Source organism: Ciona robusta, chromosome 1 (assembly GCF_009617815.1).
Source record: "Ciona robusta chromosome 1, ASM961781v2".
Taxonomy (NCBI): Eukaryota; Metazoa; Chordata; class Ascidiacea; order Phlebobranchia; family Cionidae; genus Ciona; species Ciona robusta.
Window position 1 is genome coordinate 6,466,324 of NC_143235.1, and position 18,275 is coordinate 6,484,598.

General features: G+C 32.2%; 3 protein-coding genes across 13 annotated transcripts; 1 reads left to right on the plus strand and 2 right to left on the minus strand.

Moving 5' to 3' along the window:
* Window positions 1-84: 84 nt before the first annotated feature.
* LOC149741866 (protein artemis-like) lies at window positions 85-7,820 on the minus strand. 8 transcript variants are annotated; one of them, XM_089889614.1, is made up of 10 exons: window positions 7,040-7,820; window positions 6,328-6,434; window positions 6,181-6,263; window positions 6,027-6,120; window positions 5,838-5,958; window positions 5,410-5,603; window positions 4,664-4,849; window positions 4,475-4,603; window positions 2,497-2,553; window positions 88-1,429 (listed from the first exon to the last, which is right to left on the minus strand). In XM_089889614.1, exons 1-10 carry the CDS (start codon window positions 7,053-7,055, stop codon window positions 1,193-1,195), a joined length of 1,224 nt encoding a protein of 407 aa, XP_089745740.1. In that variant the 5' UTR covers window positions 7,056-7,820; the 3' UTR covers window positions 88-1,192. The 8 variants fall into 8 exon arrangements, with proteins under 8 accessions (XP_089745584.1, XP_089746042.1, XP_089745975.1 ...); XM_089889458.1 differs by lacking the exon at window positions 7,040-7,820 and having other exon boundaries at window positions 85-1,429; window positions 5,838-5,955; window positions 6,328-6,886; XM_089889916.1 differs by lacking the exon at window positions 6,328-6,434 and having other exon boundaries at window positions 87-1,429.
* A 110-nt stretch (window positions 7,821-7,930) lies between these two features.
* Window positions 7,931-12,752, plus strand: LOC149741867 (cleavage stimulation factor subunit 1-like). Of its 2 annotated transcripts, XM_089890115.1 has the most exons (9): window positions 7,931-8,191; window positions 9,035-9,133; window positions 10,554-10,688; window positions 10,933-11,094; window positions 11,155-11,281; window positions 11,548-11,723; window positions 11,957-12,157; window positions 12,226-12,503; window positions 12,536-12,752. In XM_089890115.1, the coding sequence occupies exons 1-8, from the start codon at window positions 8,024-8,026 to the stop codon at window positions 12,460-12,462; spliced, it is 1,305 nt and encodes a 434-aa protein (XP_089746241.1). In that variant the 5' UTR covers window positions 7,931-8,023; the 3' UTR covers window positions 12,463-12,503; window positions 12,536-12,752. The 2 variants fall into 2 exon arrangements, with proteins under 2 accessions (XP_089746241.1, XP_089746163.1); XM_089890037.1 differs by having other exon boundaries at window positions 7,932-8,191; window positions 12,226-12,752.
* A 533-nt stretch (window positions 12,753-13,285) lies between these two features.
* Window positions 13,286-18,275, minus strand: LOC149741868 (dol-P-Man:Man(5)GlcNAc(2)-PP-Dol alpha-1,3-mannosyltransferase-like). 3 transcript variants are annotated; one of them, XM_089890239.1, is made up of 9 exons: window positions 18,113-18,275; window positions 17,713-17,823; window positions 16,502-16,638; window positions 16,251-16,387; window positions 15,553-15,694; window positions 15,100-15,305; window positions 14,275-14,349; window positions 13,836-13,967; window positions 13,286-13,548 (listed from the first exon to the last, which is right to left on the minus strand). In XM_089890239.1, exons 1-9 carry the CDS (start codon window positions 18,273-18,275, stop codon window positions 13,386-13,388), a joined length of 1,266 nt encoding a protein of 421 aa, XP_089746365.1. In that variant the 3' UTR covers window positions 13,286-13,385. The 3 variants fall into 3 exon arrangements, with proteins under 3 accessions (XP_089746365.1, XP_089746493.1, XP_089746433.1); XM_089890367.1 differs by lacking the exons at window positions 15,100-15,305; window positions 15,553-15,694; XM_089890307.1 differs by lacking the exons at window positions 13,836-13,967; window positions 14,275-14,349.

Sequence of the window (18,275 nt, forward strand, 5' to 3'; positions counted from 1 at the left end):
ACAGTAATGTCACGACTTTATAAAACGCCCGTCAAAGCTAATTACTGTTTTTAAATATTGAAAAAATATTATGTAAATATTTAAAAAAATATGTCTCTAGATGGGGGAAGATGGGACACTTAAGCACCTATTGCCAAATATTTTCAAAATCAAAATAGATGACGGTTTTTGGGTAATATCACGAATTAGTTCTATCATTCCTTTATTAATTGACAGCAATTTAAAAATATATAATAAAACACACAAGGAGTTATTTAGCAATTCGCACAACAGGTGAAATTTTACAAATTCGAAAAAATACAGGATAAGATGGGACAGTTAAAAATCACTGTTAATTTTGATTAATAAGTGTATTTATTATTAGGAATACACGTAAATAACACAAAAAAAATACTGTACGCTATGAAAATCAGGTTTAAACATTCTTTTCTTTGCCCTACTGCTATAGTTTTTAACATGTTACTTACATTATATTCACTGTATAAAAAGAGTATTGTTCGAACATCAGTTGATAAATATTGTATCCTACAAATGTATATAAACTTGTAATAACAGAAAATTGATAAAGTTCACATTTTTGTCACAAATTGGGTATTACTCTTCTGTTTTTGGCACAAGTTACTTCTCATAAATTATCACCAAGTGCAAATATCCAAATTTCGAATATATTTTCAAAATATTATCTTTTTATTATATCAGTATCTTATAGTTGAATAACCCCTGAGGTACAAATTACTAAATTAAAAGCAAACCTTCAAAAGTTTGGCAATGAAAACATACAAAACTACAATGTGGGGGAAGATGGGACTCTAAATTGAAATATATTTACATTATCGGTATTCTTCAACTTGTAGTTAACCTACCGAATTTAATCGACTGTGCTAGTTTCTTTGCCATGTAAACTTTTTACATATAACTTTAAACGGAGATATTTTTGTTCTTTTTATTTCAAATTAAAATCATAATGACCCTGCCTATTTTCCCTATGCATATATCTCGTTTTTTTACAAAACTTAAACTAGTTTTATGAGACAAAATCAAACTGTATGAAATATTCAAGGTTGTTTTATGAAGCTATGAAACTAGTTTAATCGTTCACACTTGCAAACTACAAAATTTTATCAGCTTTAGTATTATTTTTGTGACATTCAAAATTAGCACCTTACTATTTCACAGTTTTTTTTTTTTGTTTTTATTTTGCATATTCAGCTTTGTCGCGCAATTTATCAAATCGTGATATTACTTTCGAACAATTCTGTAACATTATTTTCCTGATTTTAATATCGCTACACATCTTGTTTCTCCTTTTGTTCTGCAGATAAAATATTTGACCAATTTTTTTCTTAATTTCAGCTGCCTCCACAATCTCCTGTTTATTCGTTTCTTGATTTATTTGACCTAGACTGAAGTGGTCTCTTTTAAACATCACCTGTGAACCAACAACAAGTTTTGTTAATTTGGATATGATCTGTGAACAGCCATTTCTGTCTACCCTGTAAGAAGTACATTTCATTTATCTTTGAAATGAGATGTTAATTCTGTGGAGAAGACAATGGGAGAAATTTGGTTTTAGAAATTTGGTATCCCTGTTGGTCTGTTTGCTTAAACAAATAAAGTTACACTTTTGTTGAACTCGGTAAAACTGTAAATTTTGCTCATGCTTTTGATTAATTGGTACGCTTCTTTTAACCATTTGCCTGCGTGTGATAGGCTGATGTTATTGAATGCTTTAATTCCAAGTTTATAAAATAATTTTTGATTGATCTTTGTAAATCGAACTAATTAATCATAAGCAAGTTTTTAAAGTTCTACTGTTTTACATTTTTAAGCCATGCTTATGCAAGAACAAGTTGCTACCTCATTAACCAATTCTCTGCCTTTGTTCGTTATTATCCTTTTTGTTGGTTCATATAAATAAATCATTTCAAGAATTGTTTCACCAACAATTCAGTAAACAGGCGTGCCATTGTATAGACATATTTGTTTCTATTATTTGATTGTCGATCGAATCCATTCCCAAAACTTGCCATGAACCCGAAGTCTTATTCAGTCACAATTAGAGAGCTTACATTTTAACTTTTGTGGACAATTGGCAAGCTGGACACATATTTACCTGTTATGTAAAGACTGGTTGTATTGTTGTGTTTAAACATCGTTTAATAAACTCAAACACTTTTTAATTGTATCTGTCATATTTTTAAAGTATGAAGTATCTACTTATTTATTTGTTGTTATTGAAATATCTTTATGCCCACCACTACCTTTTCTATCATGCCATTCTACCATTGCTGTAGTTATTTCACTTTTAATGCTTGTCAAGGTTTCCCATCTTTAACTGATAGTCCACAATTACAAGACATGATTAACTTTTACAAAATAAATGAAACGTAAAACTGTTTTTTACTACTATTATGTAAATAGACAAAAATCGTAAAACTAGAAAACACTATCTTTCCTTGCTTTTGATATTAAATTGCTTTCCCGCTTTTCTCATACCTTGTTTCTCCTTTTCCAGGTATATCTGAATGGCATCCATTTGTTCGAGTAACTAGCCTGTAATTAAACTTCATATGAAAATCCATTCATGTGATAATTCTTTTCTAACATTTATACTCAAACATAAGTTACAAACACATACTATACTTATTTAATTTATTGAATTTGTAAATTTCCTTAAAAAAATATGCTGTGTATAATCACACGAACTGAATATCAAAAATAAGCAATGTTAAATGCGTACTATATTCTTTGTTTTTGCTTTACAAAATTGAACAATACTAACACAGTCAAGTGTAATAATAAGGTAATTTGGGTTTTTATTTCATTACTGGTATTGGGTAATTATCCTGACGTAATCAGACATAGCGAGGCCAACAGTACGATAGCATCGCAGTTAAACAGGTCTCACATAAGCTGTACGTGCTCTTTCAACCTCAATATATGTGGAATGGATAGTCTATGAGTTAGTTGGGGAAACAAAGTCAAGATTGCTTTTTTCGTTTTCTTCGAGTAAAACTAAAACCTTTATTGCTATTAAGTACATCAAGGGAATTAGATCTTTGCACAACTTGAACACATTGATTGTTACTTGATTGTATCGAACCAAGAGGTTGGTATGACTGTTGCTGAAAAAAACACATCTTGAACTCTTTTTCTTTTCACTTGCCATTAAATTAAGGAGAGACATGTTGACTTTAATTATTAATTTTGTGGAAAGTTAAAGGATTTTAACAAAAACACATGGTATTTATTTTGTATCCGTCGCAAGAAAAATAACGGTTAAAGAGAAATTTGTGTTTCCACGTTTGGGTTTTTCGAGTGAAAAAATTGAGCACGCCAATGAAACACAACGCATGCTAAGACTAAAAATAACAATCTTTAAACCAGGTTTTGATTATAATTATATTCCTAATTCGTTTGAGTACCGACAGTGTGAATGAAACGTTTATACAAAATAGTTTGCAACCACAGACCAGTGGCACAGAAATTTCAAATTTTTGAAAATTTACCTGGTTTAACTAACGGTTGGACACTAATGAGAAGGATCATTACTCTAGCATCTAACACGCTTAATATATTGAAACAAGACGTGGTTAAGGAAAATATTATGTTTATAGTCACGCAAGATTTACTCCAGTAGTTTACGCAAGATTTACTCCAGACAAGCAGAATGTTTGTTACGAAACAGTAGAGATTTACACCATTATTTGCCTCATAATAATCGTCCGCGGTACCCTCAAAGTAACATACATGGTAACTGGTAAGCTGGCACAAGGTGTTAAACCCATGTAATAACGACTGTCGTTTTCCAGCTGCGTGAGTCCACCGAACAGACAGTATTGCCGCCACACGTTTTTGACGTTACACGGACAACTTGTGTTTAGCTTTTATGCACAGTAAATATAAAAACATTTCGCAAAGTTTCCCCAATTGAGATTATTGCTGAATAACAAATACCAGCCGAATATATCAACCCCGAAACCTTAATAAAGGTCATTCTACCTAGCGTAAATATGCAGCGATTTTCGAATAAAAGTCGTAGTTAGTATGAAATATTTATTTTCAGGAAGGACTAAGGTGTACCCTCGATTTTCAAAAGTTATGCTGCCGGATTTACTGTCAGTGCCCACAATCACCAGGTTTGTAGCCACAGCCCCCTTTATGGTTGCAAGTGAGCGAGTAATATTAACTTCTAACTTTTCCTTATTTCTATAATTAACATTTGTCCGAATTCTTTAATTTAATTTTAGTTCAATATCTGGTACAAATTTCAAATTTGTTCCATGTTGATATGTTACTTAGCAATTTTGGTTATTGTTTTTAACAACCTTTTACGAATACAGGCTGATTTTCTACACAAACTATGTTGAGCAATTAAGTAAGGCTAAAAGTGCTATACAAGTACAGTATAACAAATTGTAACCAGCTGGATGTTTGTTGTGGTTGGACAAAAAGTCAAGTGATAAAATATTACCATGCTATGCGATTGGTTTGTACATAAACGTCGCAATCTTTCTTCAACAGAATAAAAAGTTTCATTTATTGATGGAAGCACATTTGCATGGATGTGGGTTGGCTTTATTTGTCTCAAAAAACTGCAAATCTGAAATACACATACCGAAACTTAATTCAAAATAGTTGAAAATTTAAATATATCGCCTACCTCACTTAGTGATGAGTGAAAAGAAAAACAAAGTCTGTAACATTGCTTGTTAGTTTGTACCTCCACTACATGTGCTTCTTCACAATTTGTAAAATACATTGTACTCAGGTTGATTGTTAACCATTGTACATTCTTAAACATGTCGGCAACATCCATTTTACTTGCCTTCCATTGACTACCAAGTATCTACAATGTGGATAAAATACATTTAATGGTTTTCATCGATTGCCTTACCAGTAACAGTAGCATGCAGCCGATGCAGGATATATAATTAACTTAATTGTTTTGAAACTGAACAATTCTTTACATTTAGTATCTTCAAAAGCCTGTATCATATTAAAAGAGTTGTAAGCAGTTACAATTTTAAAATACTGTATCTCCGTGTATTGGCAAGAACACCACTCGTCAACTTTCTCAATGCCTGGCTTGGTCAGTGGTGGAGAACAGGACATAGGTAGTATACCTATTCTAAATATTCAGGCAAAACTAATTGAAAATAATGGTACGCGAATTAAGAATGAAAACAATCTATTCAGCAAAATGATTATTTCATGTATTTAGATCAATTGTCAAATATTCTACTTAAATAACAATTGTGTAAAAGTTGGTTATAAGGTTGAATGGAATCTGAATGGAACCTAAGACTTCAGTCTAGTTTTACAAACCAAACATTTAAATAAAAATGGATCTCCAGATTTCATACAAACCAGAAGATTGGTAAAAATGTTACTTGTATTATAACTGACCTCAGTCTTATAACAAACAAATATATGAGAACATGTTGGATCCGTTGTAAGAATTGATGCAATGTTAGGCAGACAATCATAGTTCTTGGCCCTGGAGCAATAAATTTTTTCTCCAAAACTTTTATGTAACTCTTCTATTAAATATTCATATCCATATTTGGCACTCATGTTTAGTCGAACGACGTATTGGTTGCCTGTAAAAAAATGTATATATATTTTATGGACAAAAAAAATGACCAAGTAAGTTTGCCTCACAACTAAATCATGAGTTTCAGAAAAACTCTTGTAATGTATTCTGTAAAAACTTTAAAAACATTATTTAAAAAAAAGGTTTGTTTCTATATTAAAGCATTTTATCAGCTTACACACTTGACTGTTACACACGCACGGAAACAGCAAACTATGTAAACTTTTTGTTAAATTTAAACCTTTAACTATCCACTGTTGCACAATCTTTAAAAGATTCTTCACACAAAGTTCTCTTGGTGGAATATACCATGCCTCCTCAATACAAAATGTTGTGTCAACGTATATATGATCAATCACCTTCTGTATGTCATGATAAAACATTGTGTTAATGAATGGCATGACTTAATCAATAAACCTGATGAACCGACATTTTTTAAACATGGCATTCTACTTGCAGAACTGTGTGATAATCGGAAATCTCCGGTATATAACATTGTTCCTTCAGCACCTTCAAACAAAAACCTGCAAAACAGACATATATATATACCGGTAATTCATTTCTTCCCACTTATTCTAACTTACATAACAGATCCAGGGCAGTGGCCAGCAGGTAACAAAGTGACAGTGAGTTCTTCAACTATGCTCTTTGTTTTGATCCTCAGCAACTGTAATGATATATATTTTTAATGCAATTTTAATGCAAGTATAACAACAAATTCACAGCCACACCTTTGGATCTTCTATCAATAAAACTTCAATATTTGGTAACAGAAACAAGAACTTTTCATCAGCAAGCAAAAGACATTTTGTCACTTCTGAAGTAAACAACTTTACATCTGGTTGACATTTTAATTTATATTTGAAAGCTTCATGTGTTAACCCAACCATATGATCAGTGTGACAATGTGAAAGAAAAAAAGAAAAAGAGCCAAGGTTTTCTCCATCAAATCGGTCAATGGAGAGAAATCTATAGTTTAACATTTGTCCCATAAAACTGCTCATCTTATTTTTTATAAAACAGGAGTTGTTACCAAACAGTCCTAAAACTCTGGAACTAATCTCATCTATTGTAAAATCCAAATGGGTCCCTAATATAACTACAGGTTGCGCACGGTTGAAGATTCACCCAGATATGCTATGCAACCACAACCAAAAAATGCCAAATGCCCATACAAGTTCAACAAACCAATACCGATCGTTTAGCATTTCTGTTCACAACCCGTAGTTTTAATAGGGACCCAATCCAGTATTGTAAACAGAAGTTTTTTTAGATGAAAGAATAATTGTAACTTGCTTTGTCCTCTTACGAACGGAAAACGACGATTGTTATAACACCGATGTTCATACACCTTGTGCCAGCTTAGGAGTTAGCAAGTAGGCTATACACTTTGTGGGTGATTATGTTTTCGATTTTTTTTTGTTTTTGTTAGTATGGCTTTACCTATGGACGAAAACATGAATTGTCACCATAATTCGCTTGCCTTGTGTTTCAGAAACGTTTTGACAGCAATACTTCACTGGTCACCAGGTATAGAATACCGCAACCGACTTGTGAATGTAATAAAATCTAACAAAATCAAACACTGCTGTGATGGGCACTTTATTTTATACACCTGAGGCATCGGTGTTATGCCCCAGTGACGTGCTAGTGAAGAATCTCCCCCCCCCCCCTTATATGCTAACCACTAACGCCTAGGTTGGGGGTTTGTGGTTAGTAGTTAGTGGTTGTGGTTATAGGGGTTAGTGGTTAGCAAATCAGGTGGGGGGGAGATTCTTTACTAGCACCCTTCCCCTAACTGACGCACAGTACGGATGCTGAAGGGGTATAAAATTTATAAAATTAACTGCCTACCCACTGCTGCAGGCGTAAACTGCATTGTGTCGTTTGCCTTATAATAGGTAACAAAATGACGTCATAATGTTATGGCGGGAAAAATAACAAGAAATCACAAACCAAAGGCGTGAACACATATTAAAGGCTAAAAAATGTAACTTAAATTGCAATTAAATGAGTGCACTGTACAAAATATTTTTAACTAAGCATAGTTTCATAAATAATATTGCATACGATCGCCAAAATTAAAATTAGGGGGTAATTACCGATTACTTTTCTGTTTGTTTAAAAGCAATACTTCTAAAAAGTGCCGTTTACAATATTTTTTCGATTGTATTCGATACATTAATTTTAACTAAGCTAAGTTTAATAAACCAGAGTGTATAAAATCGTCCAAATAACTGGTAATTAATGATTATAACGCTGTTTAGATACCTATAAATTTAAATATATATATATATATATGAAACTGATGTCTATGAGTGGAGGGGATTTTTGGCAAAGGGAAATCCAGCTTTTTGAATGCACTACAGCATAGTACACTATATGATTACAGAATTTTGAACAACGTTATAATATTTACACTGTACAATGGACGCTATTAAAAAAAGAGAGAGAATGTATCGCTCCATTATTGGACAGTTGCAAAATGATGGTTACATGGCGATTGCAAAATCGTTAACATCACAAGTAAAGCCATTCAATCCATGTACATCATCAGATTTTCTCTTTAAAGCTTATAGTATTGGTTTGGAACAGGTAAACTTATAATTTAAAAAACTTTTTGTTCTAAATTTTTGCATATTACTTTTTTACATAATATATGTCATTCCCAAATTTGCCGAAATTTTAAAATTGAATAACAAATTTTCTAAACTATTAACTTTTATCTGGCGCCGTGGCTCAGTGGTTAGCGCGCCTGTCTGTAACCCAGAGGTAAGGGGTTCAAGGCTCGACGCTGCTACCATTGTTGTCGTATTTGTCCTTGGGCTAGACACTTAACGGCAATTGCTTCAGTGTTCTCTAGTGGGTTGTCCAAATTATCAGCCATACATAAAAAAATCTCCAAAACAATAATCACCCACAAATTTACATACATGGTAACTCGTAAGCTGACATGCGGTGTTAAATCCATGTAATAACGACTGTCGTTTTCCGGCCACGCAAGGATAAAGTCAGTTGCATTCATTCATTCATTACACTGCATCGTAACCAAAGGGTACCCGCTTCTATAGCTGCCATTATGTCCAAAATAGCAATGGGTTTAAAGAAAATGCAATTTTTTTCGGTAAACTAAAGAAACAATTAAATTTTAAAAGTCTTTGTAAGCATAACTCTATTGTATGTTTATGCAACGAAAATTATATAATTATAATCATTTAAATTATTGCATCGATTACGATTAATGGTTTGAATTATACAACTTTAAATCTGAACAGTTATTGTGTTTAGATTTGGTATGCATTATCGTAGTTATTAGATTACCATTTAGAGTTCATGTTAAATGCTCGTACAAGAGAAAGATATTAAACCAAGGGCTTTACTTCAAACTACATTACTATAAAGTCTAATTAATATATTTGTACCGTTTATGAACCATAGATTGAAGAAGATAAAACTGATCAATCGTATATTCCTAATGTTCTTGAATCAATTCCACCTGGACGAGGAATAGATTTGGAGTTTGAAAACGAAGTTCAGGTGAGTTTTCTTTAACATTGTTACCAATCTAATTTTTAAACTTTGGCATTTTCAGTACCATATAAAAAATCGGTGTATGTAAATTACACTATTATTTCTATATTATTCTTTTATCGAAACTTGTGTAAACATTCTGCTGGTGTTGTTGCCATGCATTATGTAATACTTAAAAATTTACTGTGTTTGGTTTGTTGTGCCACACTTTGATGATGTCTTGTATTTTCGTCTCATAGTAAATAAATATCGGTACAATGAAGTTTACAATATTTTTTACAAACTCAATTTCAAAACTGTGCAAAAATATTTGACATTTGAATGTTCTGTTTAAATCCAGATTGACCGATACATTTTTAATTTACATGTAGTGATATATATATATATACCAAAGTAAATAGATATACAAAAAGTAAAGACAGTCATTGTTTAAAAACAACAAATAATGGACGCTATCTTGTTTCCCACACGAGGCGTGAAATGCATGCATCAGCATGGATATATTCGACAGACGAATATTTTGCATATTTTAACTGATTTTTAGACCTTCAATGAAGTTCATTCATATTTTTGTTTTATAGTTGTATTATAGGAGACGGGAAACACTTATGCTACATCAAAATTGAAAATATTTCAATATTTCACAAGCCAAAACTCAAGCATTCGCTTTTTAAACTAAAATATTTAAAATTAATGCAATGCCAGTGCCAAATGTGTTAAATATATATATAATTCAATGATGGTTAAGCAGGGAAACAAAGTGGCGGCCTTATCCTTACTTGCTGATATCTATGTTTTCTTTGGTATAGACTGTCTATAATAGTCTTTTCAGTGGCACAGTCAGCGGTGTTTCCGAGATCAAATTTTATTTAGGATATCTTATCTGAAAAGCGTTTGCACAATAACTGTTGCAAGTGGACCAGGGTCTTCACTAATGTCACTTCATCAGATCAAATACTTCTACATCACACACTTTTAAATTATTGCAAAGTTTCGTAAAGTAAACTGACAAATTTAAATAGTGTAATACACTCACACACAATATAAAAAATCATTAATTTCTACCTACGCATATTTCTTAATTTAAAACAAACACAGAAAATGCTATTTTGACGGTCACCACACTACAATTTGTTTATTTTGTTCATGCCCCTTTTCCCCACCTTTAATATTTTCTTGCTAGACATGATATAACTTATTAGATGTTCTATTAATACTGTGCAAAATTTTCCTCGTACTAAATTATAATATATATAAAGTGTTACTGTTAGTGGTTATTGGATAGTAAAACAGGTTTAATAATAATATATAGAATTAGAGATGTTTCATGTTTTTTAGTTAGTAGTTACTGGATATGATTTGTGAATCATGAGACAAAAGAGACAAAAAATAAAATACACCAAACTTATTTTAAATGCAATTTAAGATTTTATCCCCTGAAGCTGTTCAATATGAGACTTGTTATGTCACTGCACACAAAGCACCAACAAGAGCTGCAACATTTTCTAAGAATGGTCAATATATTGCAACTGGTTCTGTTGATACTTCGATCAAAGTTCTTGTAAGTTTTATTAGAGTTTTGCTTGTGTATGGAAGAACATTTTTCTAGTTTTCTCCAGTGCTGCCTTTGCACTGTTAAGATTCACTTGCTGTATTAACACTAGGTCAAATATTGTAATGGAAGATCTAAAGTAGTCAAGAGCAAAACTATGACTTTAAAAAGGAATGGACAAATAAAAATACTTTGTACGTCCTACTAAAAACAATAAATGATTTTATATAAAATAAATGTTGTATTTACACAGGATGTGGAAAGAATGCTGGCAAAGAGTATTCTGCCATCGGATATAAATAATATGATGGAACAATCATCACAAGCCGGTGGAATGGCTGACCATCCAGTTATTCGGACACTCTATGATCATGTAGATGAGATAACTTGCATTGAGTTTCATCCAACCCAACAAGTATATGTTGCAAATATTTAATGAAGATGCAGCAAAACTGATTTTGCTTTTTCTTTTTAGATACTTGTGTCTGGTTCAAGGGATTATACAGTAAAAGTTTTTGATTTTACCAAAAGTTCAGCAAAACGAGCAACAAAAGCAATCAGTGAAGTGGAGAGAGTTAAAACATTGGCGATGCATCCAACAGGTTGTTTTTTAGTGAATACTTTCCTTTGTTATTATTTGCGCATTTAAATTTGTGGAGCTGTTCCATGTGTTACTGGAAGCATACCAATTAAATTTATTGTGGGATTAGCTTTCTATAATAACATTGCATTGTAAGTATAATCGTTTTTTATTTTGAATAACAAATACGGGGATTTAATTTAATTTTGTTTACTTGAGATTAGGTACTTTTATGTGATTACTATAGCCACATTAAACATTAGGCAAAATAAAATAATTCATTTTTAGGTGATTTTATTTTGGTTGGAACACATCATCCTGTTATTCGACTTTACGATCTTGAAACATTTCAATGTTTTGTAAGTTGCCATCCAGCAGATCAACACAAGGGGCCTATCAATTGTATATCATACAACCAAACGGGAAATTATTATGCATCAGGAAGTAAGGATGGAGAAATCAAGGTAAATTTTGATATTTTACAAACCTTATAAATAACTAAAAACAGTCTAAGTTTAGCGACTTTTTATCTTATAGAAAGTTCCATACATTTTTGCACTTCCACAGCTAATTTTTTTTATTCTTTTTATATTTTATTTAAATATGTAATTACAAGTGTAGTAAAACTGTTACCTTATCTTTACCACAAGTTAGTTTTACCATATTTTCTTTCTAAATTGCTTTACTGTTGTTTTAGATTTGGGATGGTGTCAGTAGTCGCTGTATCATGAAGTTTCCAGATGCTCATGATGGTGACGATGTTTGTTCTGTTGTTTTTTCCCGGAATGGTAAATATTTGTTAACAAGTGGAAAAGACAGTGTAGCACGACTATGGTCACTTGCTGCACCAACCCATCCAGTTCTTGTATACACTGGAGCCGAGTTAAGCGGAAAGCAGGTGAATTATTTTTATTAAAAAACAAACATAGGTATTATTATATATAACATTAAAATGTGTTGTAACAGACCCATCAAGCTCAAGCAGTTTTTAACCACACCGAGGATTATGTTTTCTTTCCGGATGAACAAACTGTATCGTTGTGTTGTTGGTGTGCACGGACAGGAGAGAGACAACGATTATTATCACTTGGTCATCAAGGTCCTGCACGGAGAATTGCACATTCACCAACTATTGCAGCTTTTATTACATCTAGCGAAGATTTCCGAGCACGATTTTGGTACAAGTCACCTTTATCGGAGTAAATGTCCTTCATAATCTTTTTAAACATATTGAAGTGCATAGTTGCTGCTATGATAACAAGAATAACTGCAGAACTGCTGCTATGATAACAAGAATAACTGCAGAACTTGGTTTGACCACTTCCCATCATGAAACTCATTAAAAACTACACCCAGTTGAGATAAAATTCACTAGTCTTGTGTAGATAATATTCCAAGGTATAAAGTAAATAATGTTGGTAACTTAAGTGGTTGAATTTATATCCATAATATTTTCAAGAAAATTGAAACAGTTTGAAACTTTTTTGATAAAACCTGATTCTGTTTACCTAAGATTACGCCTACTTAACTTTAAACTACGAGCCTTAAAATGTAAGGCCATCAAGAAAGAAGCAATGTGGATAAAAGAGGTGATATTTTTGGGTTAATATCAGAATATGGCATGCAGGAGATAAAGTGCAAGCAAAAAGAAGAGTGAGAGTAAGCTAAAACAATATGTTTGGTGAGGGGTTTTAGATGAATCTTTGTGAATAAAATACTTGGTGAGAGGTTTTGATGAATCTTTGTGAATAAAATACTTAGTGAGGGGTTTTGATGAATCTTTGTGAACAAATGAGTTAGGGTTTGAAGTTTTATTGTTGTGATCTAACATTGTATGTTTAAAGTGAGTAGGGTAGGTCAGATATTAATTAATTAGTTTGACACTAAGACAAAATTTAGATAGGTAATGATTTAGGTGAAATTATACATTTCTAAATGTGGATTCTGAATAATTATATTCACTATTTTAATATCTAATAGTTTTAAAAAGAGTTGGTTTCAAAATACAATAAAGTAACTACGTCAGTAACCTGGTAAACTTTTTATTAATATTAAAGCTGATTCATGACAAGATCTCTATTGTATTACAAACAATAAATTTAGAAATACAGGATAAAACTAAAATCTTAGTTTAATTTAGAAATCTTTTTGGTATTTTTTTCGTATTTGGATTGCTCGTACAACAAGCCAATCAAAATTGTTACATGACAAACATTTAGACATAGAGAACTTATAGTAGTTGACGGGTAAGTGTTCCAACACATTTCAATCAATCCAAATAGAAGCAACCTAGAAGCAAAAGTACAAAAAAAATTGTCAGATTTTAAAATTGTAGCTCAGATTTAAATAAAAACTTTAAATATTAATGATGGTTTTTATATCTTACAACAAGGAACTTCTACATGTTTTCCGTATCAAATGATACGATCATAATACCATTAATATTGAAAATAGATATTTGTTCCAAACTTGGTCTTATTTTACTGGTAGCGTTCATAAGTTTTAGTCATATGCTTAAAATACTGGTACTAATATTAAACTGTTTATTATATTACTAAGCAAAATAGGTTTGGCACCTAAAAGGAGATGAGAAGGGAGTGCACCAAAGTAAATATGGAAGGGTGTGATAATACCATACGTAGAACTGGTAATGTAAAGATCTGCTGCAGCATATTCCAATGAAGTTACTTGTGAACAGAACATATGCTATATGTATCAAATTATTAAGAAAATATAGGGTATATTGCAAATAAAAACAAGTATGAATTTTATAAAAGTTTAATTAACTTCGATCTTATCCATTTTACAACTCAAACTGTAATCGGATAGTTTAAAGCGTAACTCAATAACTGCAAAGTAGAAATTACAAAACATAGTTATCACTTCCAGTTTTAATTTGATTAATAAAACAATTTATAGAATTGTAAACATGACAACTGTTTAATTACAGACATATTTCTTGTTACAAATTTTAACCAAGATAAATATTAACCCAACCACATAGTATATGAAAGGATATGATTAGTATTCAATCGACAAATCTCCATATTCGTTCTTGTCATGTGAGGTTTCGAGTTATTAACAGAATTCCTGTAAAATGTTTTAAAATTGAACTAACCGTGTTATATGAAATACATGCATAAGCGCCATGTCATGGGTTAATGGTGTGGCATGCCAAACCATTGCTGGCCCAACGAGGTGACCAACACCCAAGCAAAAAAAAAAAAAAGAAAAAAGTATTTGCTGGACAGTGATATCAAAATCGTGACTGTCCCATTAATTAATAAAAAGTTTGCAAACCAACAGAAAGGTAGACCAAGCTAACTGTAATTGTAAAGTTAATTCACAGATACTCTGAATACCAAATATTTGGTTGAACTTGAACCACAGCCACTCATTTTTCAATATAATCTGATAAACAAAAACATGTAAACAGCAACCAATGTTTTATGCATTGAAATCAATGAAAACGTCAATTGATAGTATCAAGCCATCAGTTGGTACTTTGTTGCAAATATTCGATGTTTTAATTACTACTTAATTTACTTTGTTCTAAGTTGCAACAAACATACTGTTTGGCTGAGAAAACATAACAGATCGTTTGTAAAATCAACTATTGTTATGTTGCTTGCAGGGAGAAAACTGCTCTCATGTTGAATCTACATGTGCAAAGCAGCTTTGCACAACAAAGTCATCTCTTATTATAACGTCACATTGTATATACCCTCAGTCTCATGTTCTTCACCTAACTAATATATAACCTCACAGTCACATGTTCTTCACCTAACTAATACCGGCCCCTCTTAATGTCTATATGATCATAATATATAGGAATTATACCTTCGCCATTTCCAACCAAAAAATGCACAAAGAAGCAAGAAGTGAAACAGCAGAAGGATTAAATGAAACTTCCGATCAAGAAATAATTCTTCAGAAATAAACCTCCAATTTACGGTCCATTTAAACATAAATTGTCGACTCAAATCGAACGACCGAACTATATATCCAATTGGATTATTTAGAAGGAATGGCGTTCCTAAAATAACCTGAAATAGAAGTTGGTAAATATTTTCAACTACTTAAGCCTGCATACTCTCAATGTAGGCTTAAGTGCAGCATACCATACATCAGTGATTCTACACCAGTGATTTTTTATAACAAACCAAAATTTAAAAAAACCTAAATTCCCACAATACATGCCGAAAAGTTTCCAGATTTTTTTGTTTTTGACAGCCTAACTTATATAATTTTACTGGCAAATCTTTCGCTTTTTTCAGACAATAAAAAAATTACCTGCAGTCCAGCACAAATAATTAAATTAATAGCAGTTGCTTTTATCCCATGCTCAATCATCAGCAGTAGCAGACCAGGGGCAAACAACAGAATATTCATTTTTACAGAAACAGCAAAACTAAAAAAGAATGAGCCAAAAACCCTGCAAGCATAACATTAAATGCTTACTTGCTTGGTACAAATTAATTTGTTTAAACTTTTTAACTACAAGATAAACGTCTTAAATAATTGTATACAATATATGCTTAATTTAATTACTTAATCATAGAATGCAGCTAGTCTGACATGTGATGTAAAAAAACTTTAATACAAAAGATTTCACTTAGTCACTATAAAAATAAACGCACTGTAACATTTAAAAGAAAGTTTTGCACATAAGCGTAACATGATTTAACAAGAACATGGAAACACAAATAGTAAGTTTGAAATGGTGGCAAATGGCAATTGCTTTAATGCAAATTAGTAACCCAGTAACAAAACCAAAAATTTTTTTGAACAGTAACAAGTAACAAAAGACCCAGTAACAAGTAACAAAAATTTTTTTGAACAGTTTGATATAAAGTTAATTGGATAACTACATGAATGAGATTTACTTATCCGTCAATACTATTATTAATTCAGACAAAACGGATACTTTGTATGGTTTTCATAAGATTTATATATGTATATCCATTATCTATTAAAACTAAATAACTCACCAGTAATTCTCCATGAACAAATTCACTGAGATAAAAAGTATCAACATGGCTATTGGATCATTGAACAAACGAAGAACAAATATAGAATGAATACGGTATGATGTACAGCACATAAATATCATCACGTATGGTGGGCACTGAAAGTAATGGATGAACTGTGTAACTAATATCAGTGAAGACCTAGTAATTTTAAGGAGGGAAATACATGAAGTTGGCACATACAACATACCACACAAGGCACACATATATACCTTTTTTGTTTTGTTGTAGATTCTTAAAACAAAATATAGATTGACTAGGTAAATAAGAAAGAAAATGTATTGACCCATTCTGACATTTGCTCCATGATTAGTCGCATAATACAATGCTGTGTATACATAAACAAAACCTGTGAATAAAAAACTATAAATAAGTTGTTCTTATAAAACAAGTGTGGGTTCCGCAATTGTTTTCTCTGTATGACTGTTAAAGTGGACATACTGGACCATAGGCGCCTAACGCGGTCAGACAGGTTAGGCAAATGCCTAACCTGGAATTTGGCACATTGCCTATTAATTGCTTCATAATAAGATATTCAAATTATGCGTCCACGATTGAAGCTCTAGTTCTGGCCAAATTTACGTAACTTTTAATGCCAGTTAAACATACACTCACCAACGTAACTGTTACATCACAAGCTGTATTGTGATGTCATCCGTTATCGCAAGGTAAGAAATACCAACTTGCGGCGATACACTACGTCACAAACGGCATTGTGATGTAATCCATTATCGTAACCTACGTATTGCCTAATCCCAACCTAGGATGTTACATTACCTCACAATCGCCATTGTGATAGAAACAAAGATCGTAGGATATTTTGTGTGCCTGCGCCTGCAAGTTTGCGATCTTTCAATACTTTACAACCGCTACTACTGTGTGTATACGTTCAACGTGCTGCGTAACGAGTAATACGAAAGTTAAACCCTAACCAGTGCGTAATGTGCGAGTGTGCTAATTACCTTATTAGCTTACGTATGATGTAATAAGTAGTTGACATTTGTAACTATGAGTTTGCCTAACCTAGACAATCAAAACTTAGGCGCCCATGTACTGGACAACCCCTTTTGTAACCACTGGGTTAGAGCAATGTTTGTTAAGTGTCTTGTGCGTCCCTAGGTCATAGTTTAACTTTGCATTCTCGGTAGTTTAACCAAAGATGCGTCAAGTCGAACCCAAGCTCATGATTGAGCATCTTCTTTTTTTTGACGCACATCTCTATTTTTAGCCACATGCAATGTCGCACACGGGAGGGGAAAAATACTAAAAATAAAAACTAATGCAATTAAAGATAATGAGACTGGTCAGGATGACTTTCACTTAAATTATTTTTGCAAAAGTCAGCAAATTACAAGTGATCACAAAAATAACCAGAAAAACCTAAAATTTTAAAGTTAATATTGATAAAAACATTTTTAATTACCTGCTGGATAAACAAGGGGACCTGTATCTCCCTGTAATTTCATGTAATCATAAGTTCCATTTATAAATCCTTCCACTTCTTGCATATAAGCAATCCAATCAATCTCTGTGACTTAAAACAAAAGAATAAAGCCACATGAAACACGTTGTTTAATTAATTGTCACATCATGTGGAAAAGCGTTTCTAAAAAACATAGTTGTAAGTGATAGTTTTAAAAGTATGGTTGACATATTGGACAATATGGTGTTACCCACTGCACTAAAACAATTAGCGTCCAGGGCTTCACAGCATCAGGCCATCAGCCCCCAACACCTCTGGTTAAAGGATGAGCAACCACTTTGACCTGCCGCTAGATAAGAGGGCAATATACAGACATAATATACAAAGTGAAGATACTTACATTTTACAGTGTTAATGACACAAAGGTTTAAAATAACTTCCACACTACAGAGAAATAATCCAACCAACCACGTTTTGTCAGGATTGAAAAAACATTGTACTGCTTCCTTTAACAACTTTTGAGCTGTAACAAAAACTACACTACCCCTATTTTTAACAGGCAT

Coding starts and splice junctions, on each gene's coding strand:
- LOC149741868 (XM_089890239.1), bottom strand. CDS start 18,275: ATGCCTGTTAAAAATAGGGGTAGTGTAGTTTTTGTTACAGCTCAAAAG. Junction 16,639..17,712: donor TCCCCTTGTTTATCCAGCAG/GTAATTAAAAAT, acceptor TTTTATTCACAG/GTTTTGTTTATGTATACACA. Junction 13,968..14,274: donor CGATTGAATACTAATCATAT/CCTTTCATATAC, acceptor TTTGATACATAT/AGCATATGTTCTGTTCACAA.
- LOC149741866 (XM_089889384.1), bottom strand. CDS start 6,600: ATGAGCAGTTTTATGGGACAAATGTTAAACTATAGATTTCTCTCCATT. Junction 5,959..6,026: donor GAATGCCATGTTTAAAAAAT/GTCGGTTCATCA, acceptor CATGACATACAG/AAGGTGATTGATCATATATA. Junction 2,554..4,474: donor CAAACCAATCGCATAGCATG/GTAATATTTTAT, acceptor GTTTAATTACAG/GCTAGTTACTCGAACAAATG.
- LOC149741867 (XM_089890115.1), top strand. CDS start 8,024: ATGGACGCTATTAAAAAAAGAGAGAGAATGTATCGCTCCATTATTGGA. Junction 8,192..9,034: donor ATAGTATTGGTTTGGAACAG/GTAAACTTATAA, acceptor TATGAACCATAG/ATTGAAGAAGATAAAACTGA. Junction 11,282..11,547: donor ATTGGCGATGCATCCAACAG/GTTGTTTTTTAG, acceptor ATTCATTTTTAG/GTGATTTTATTTTGGTTGGA.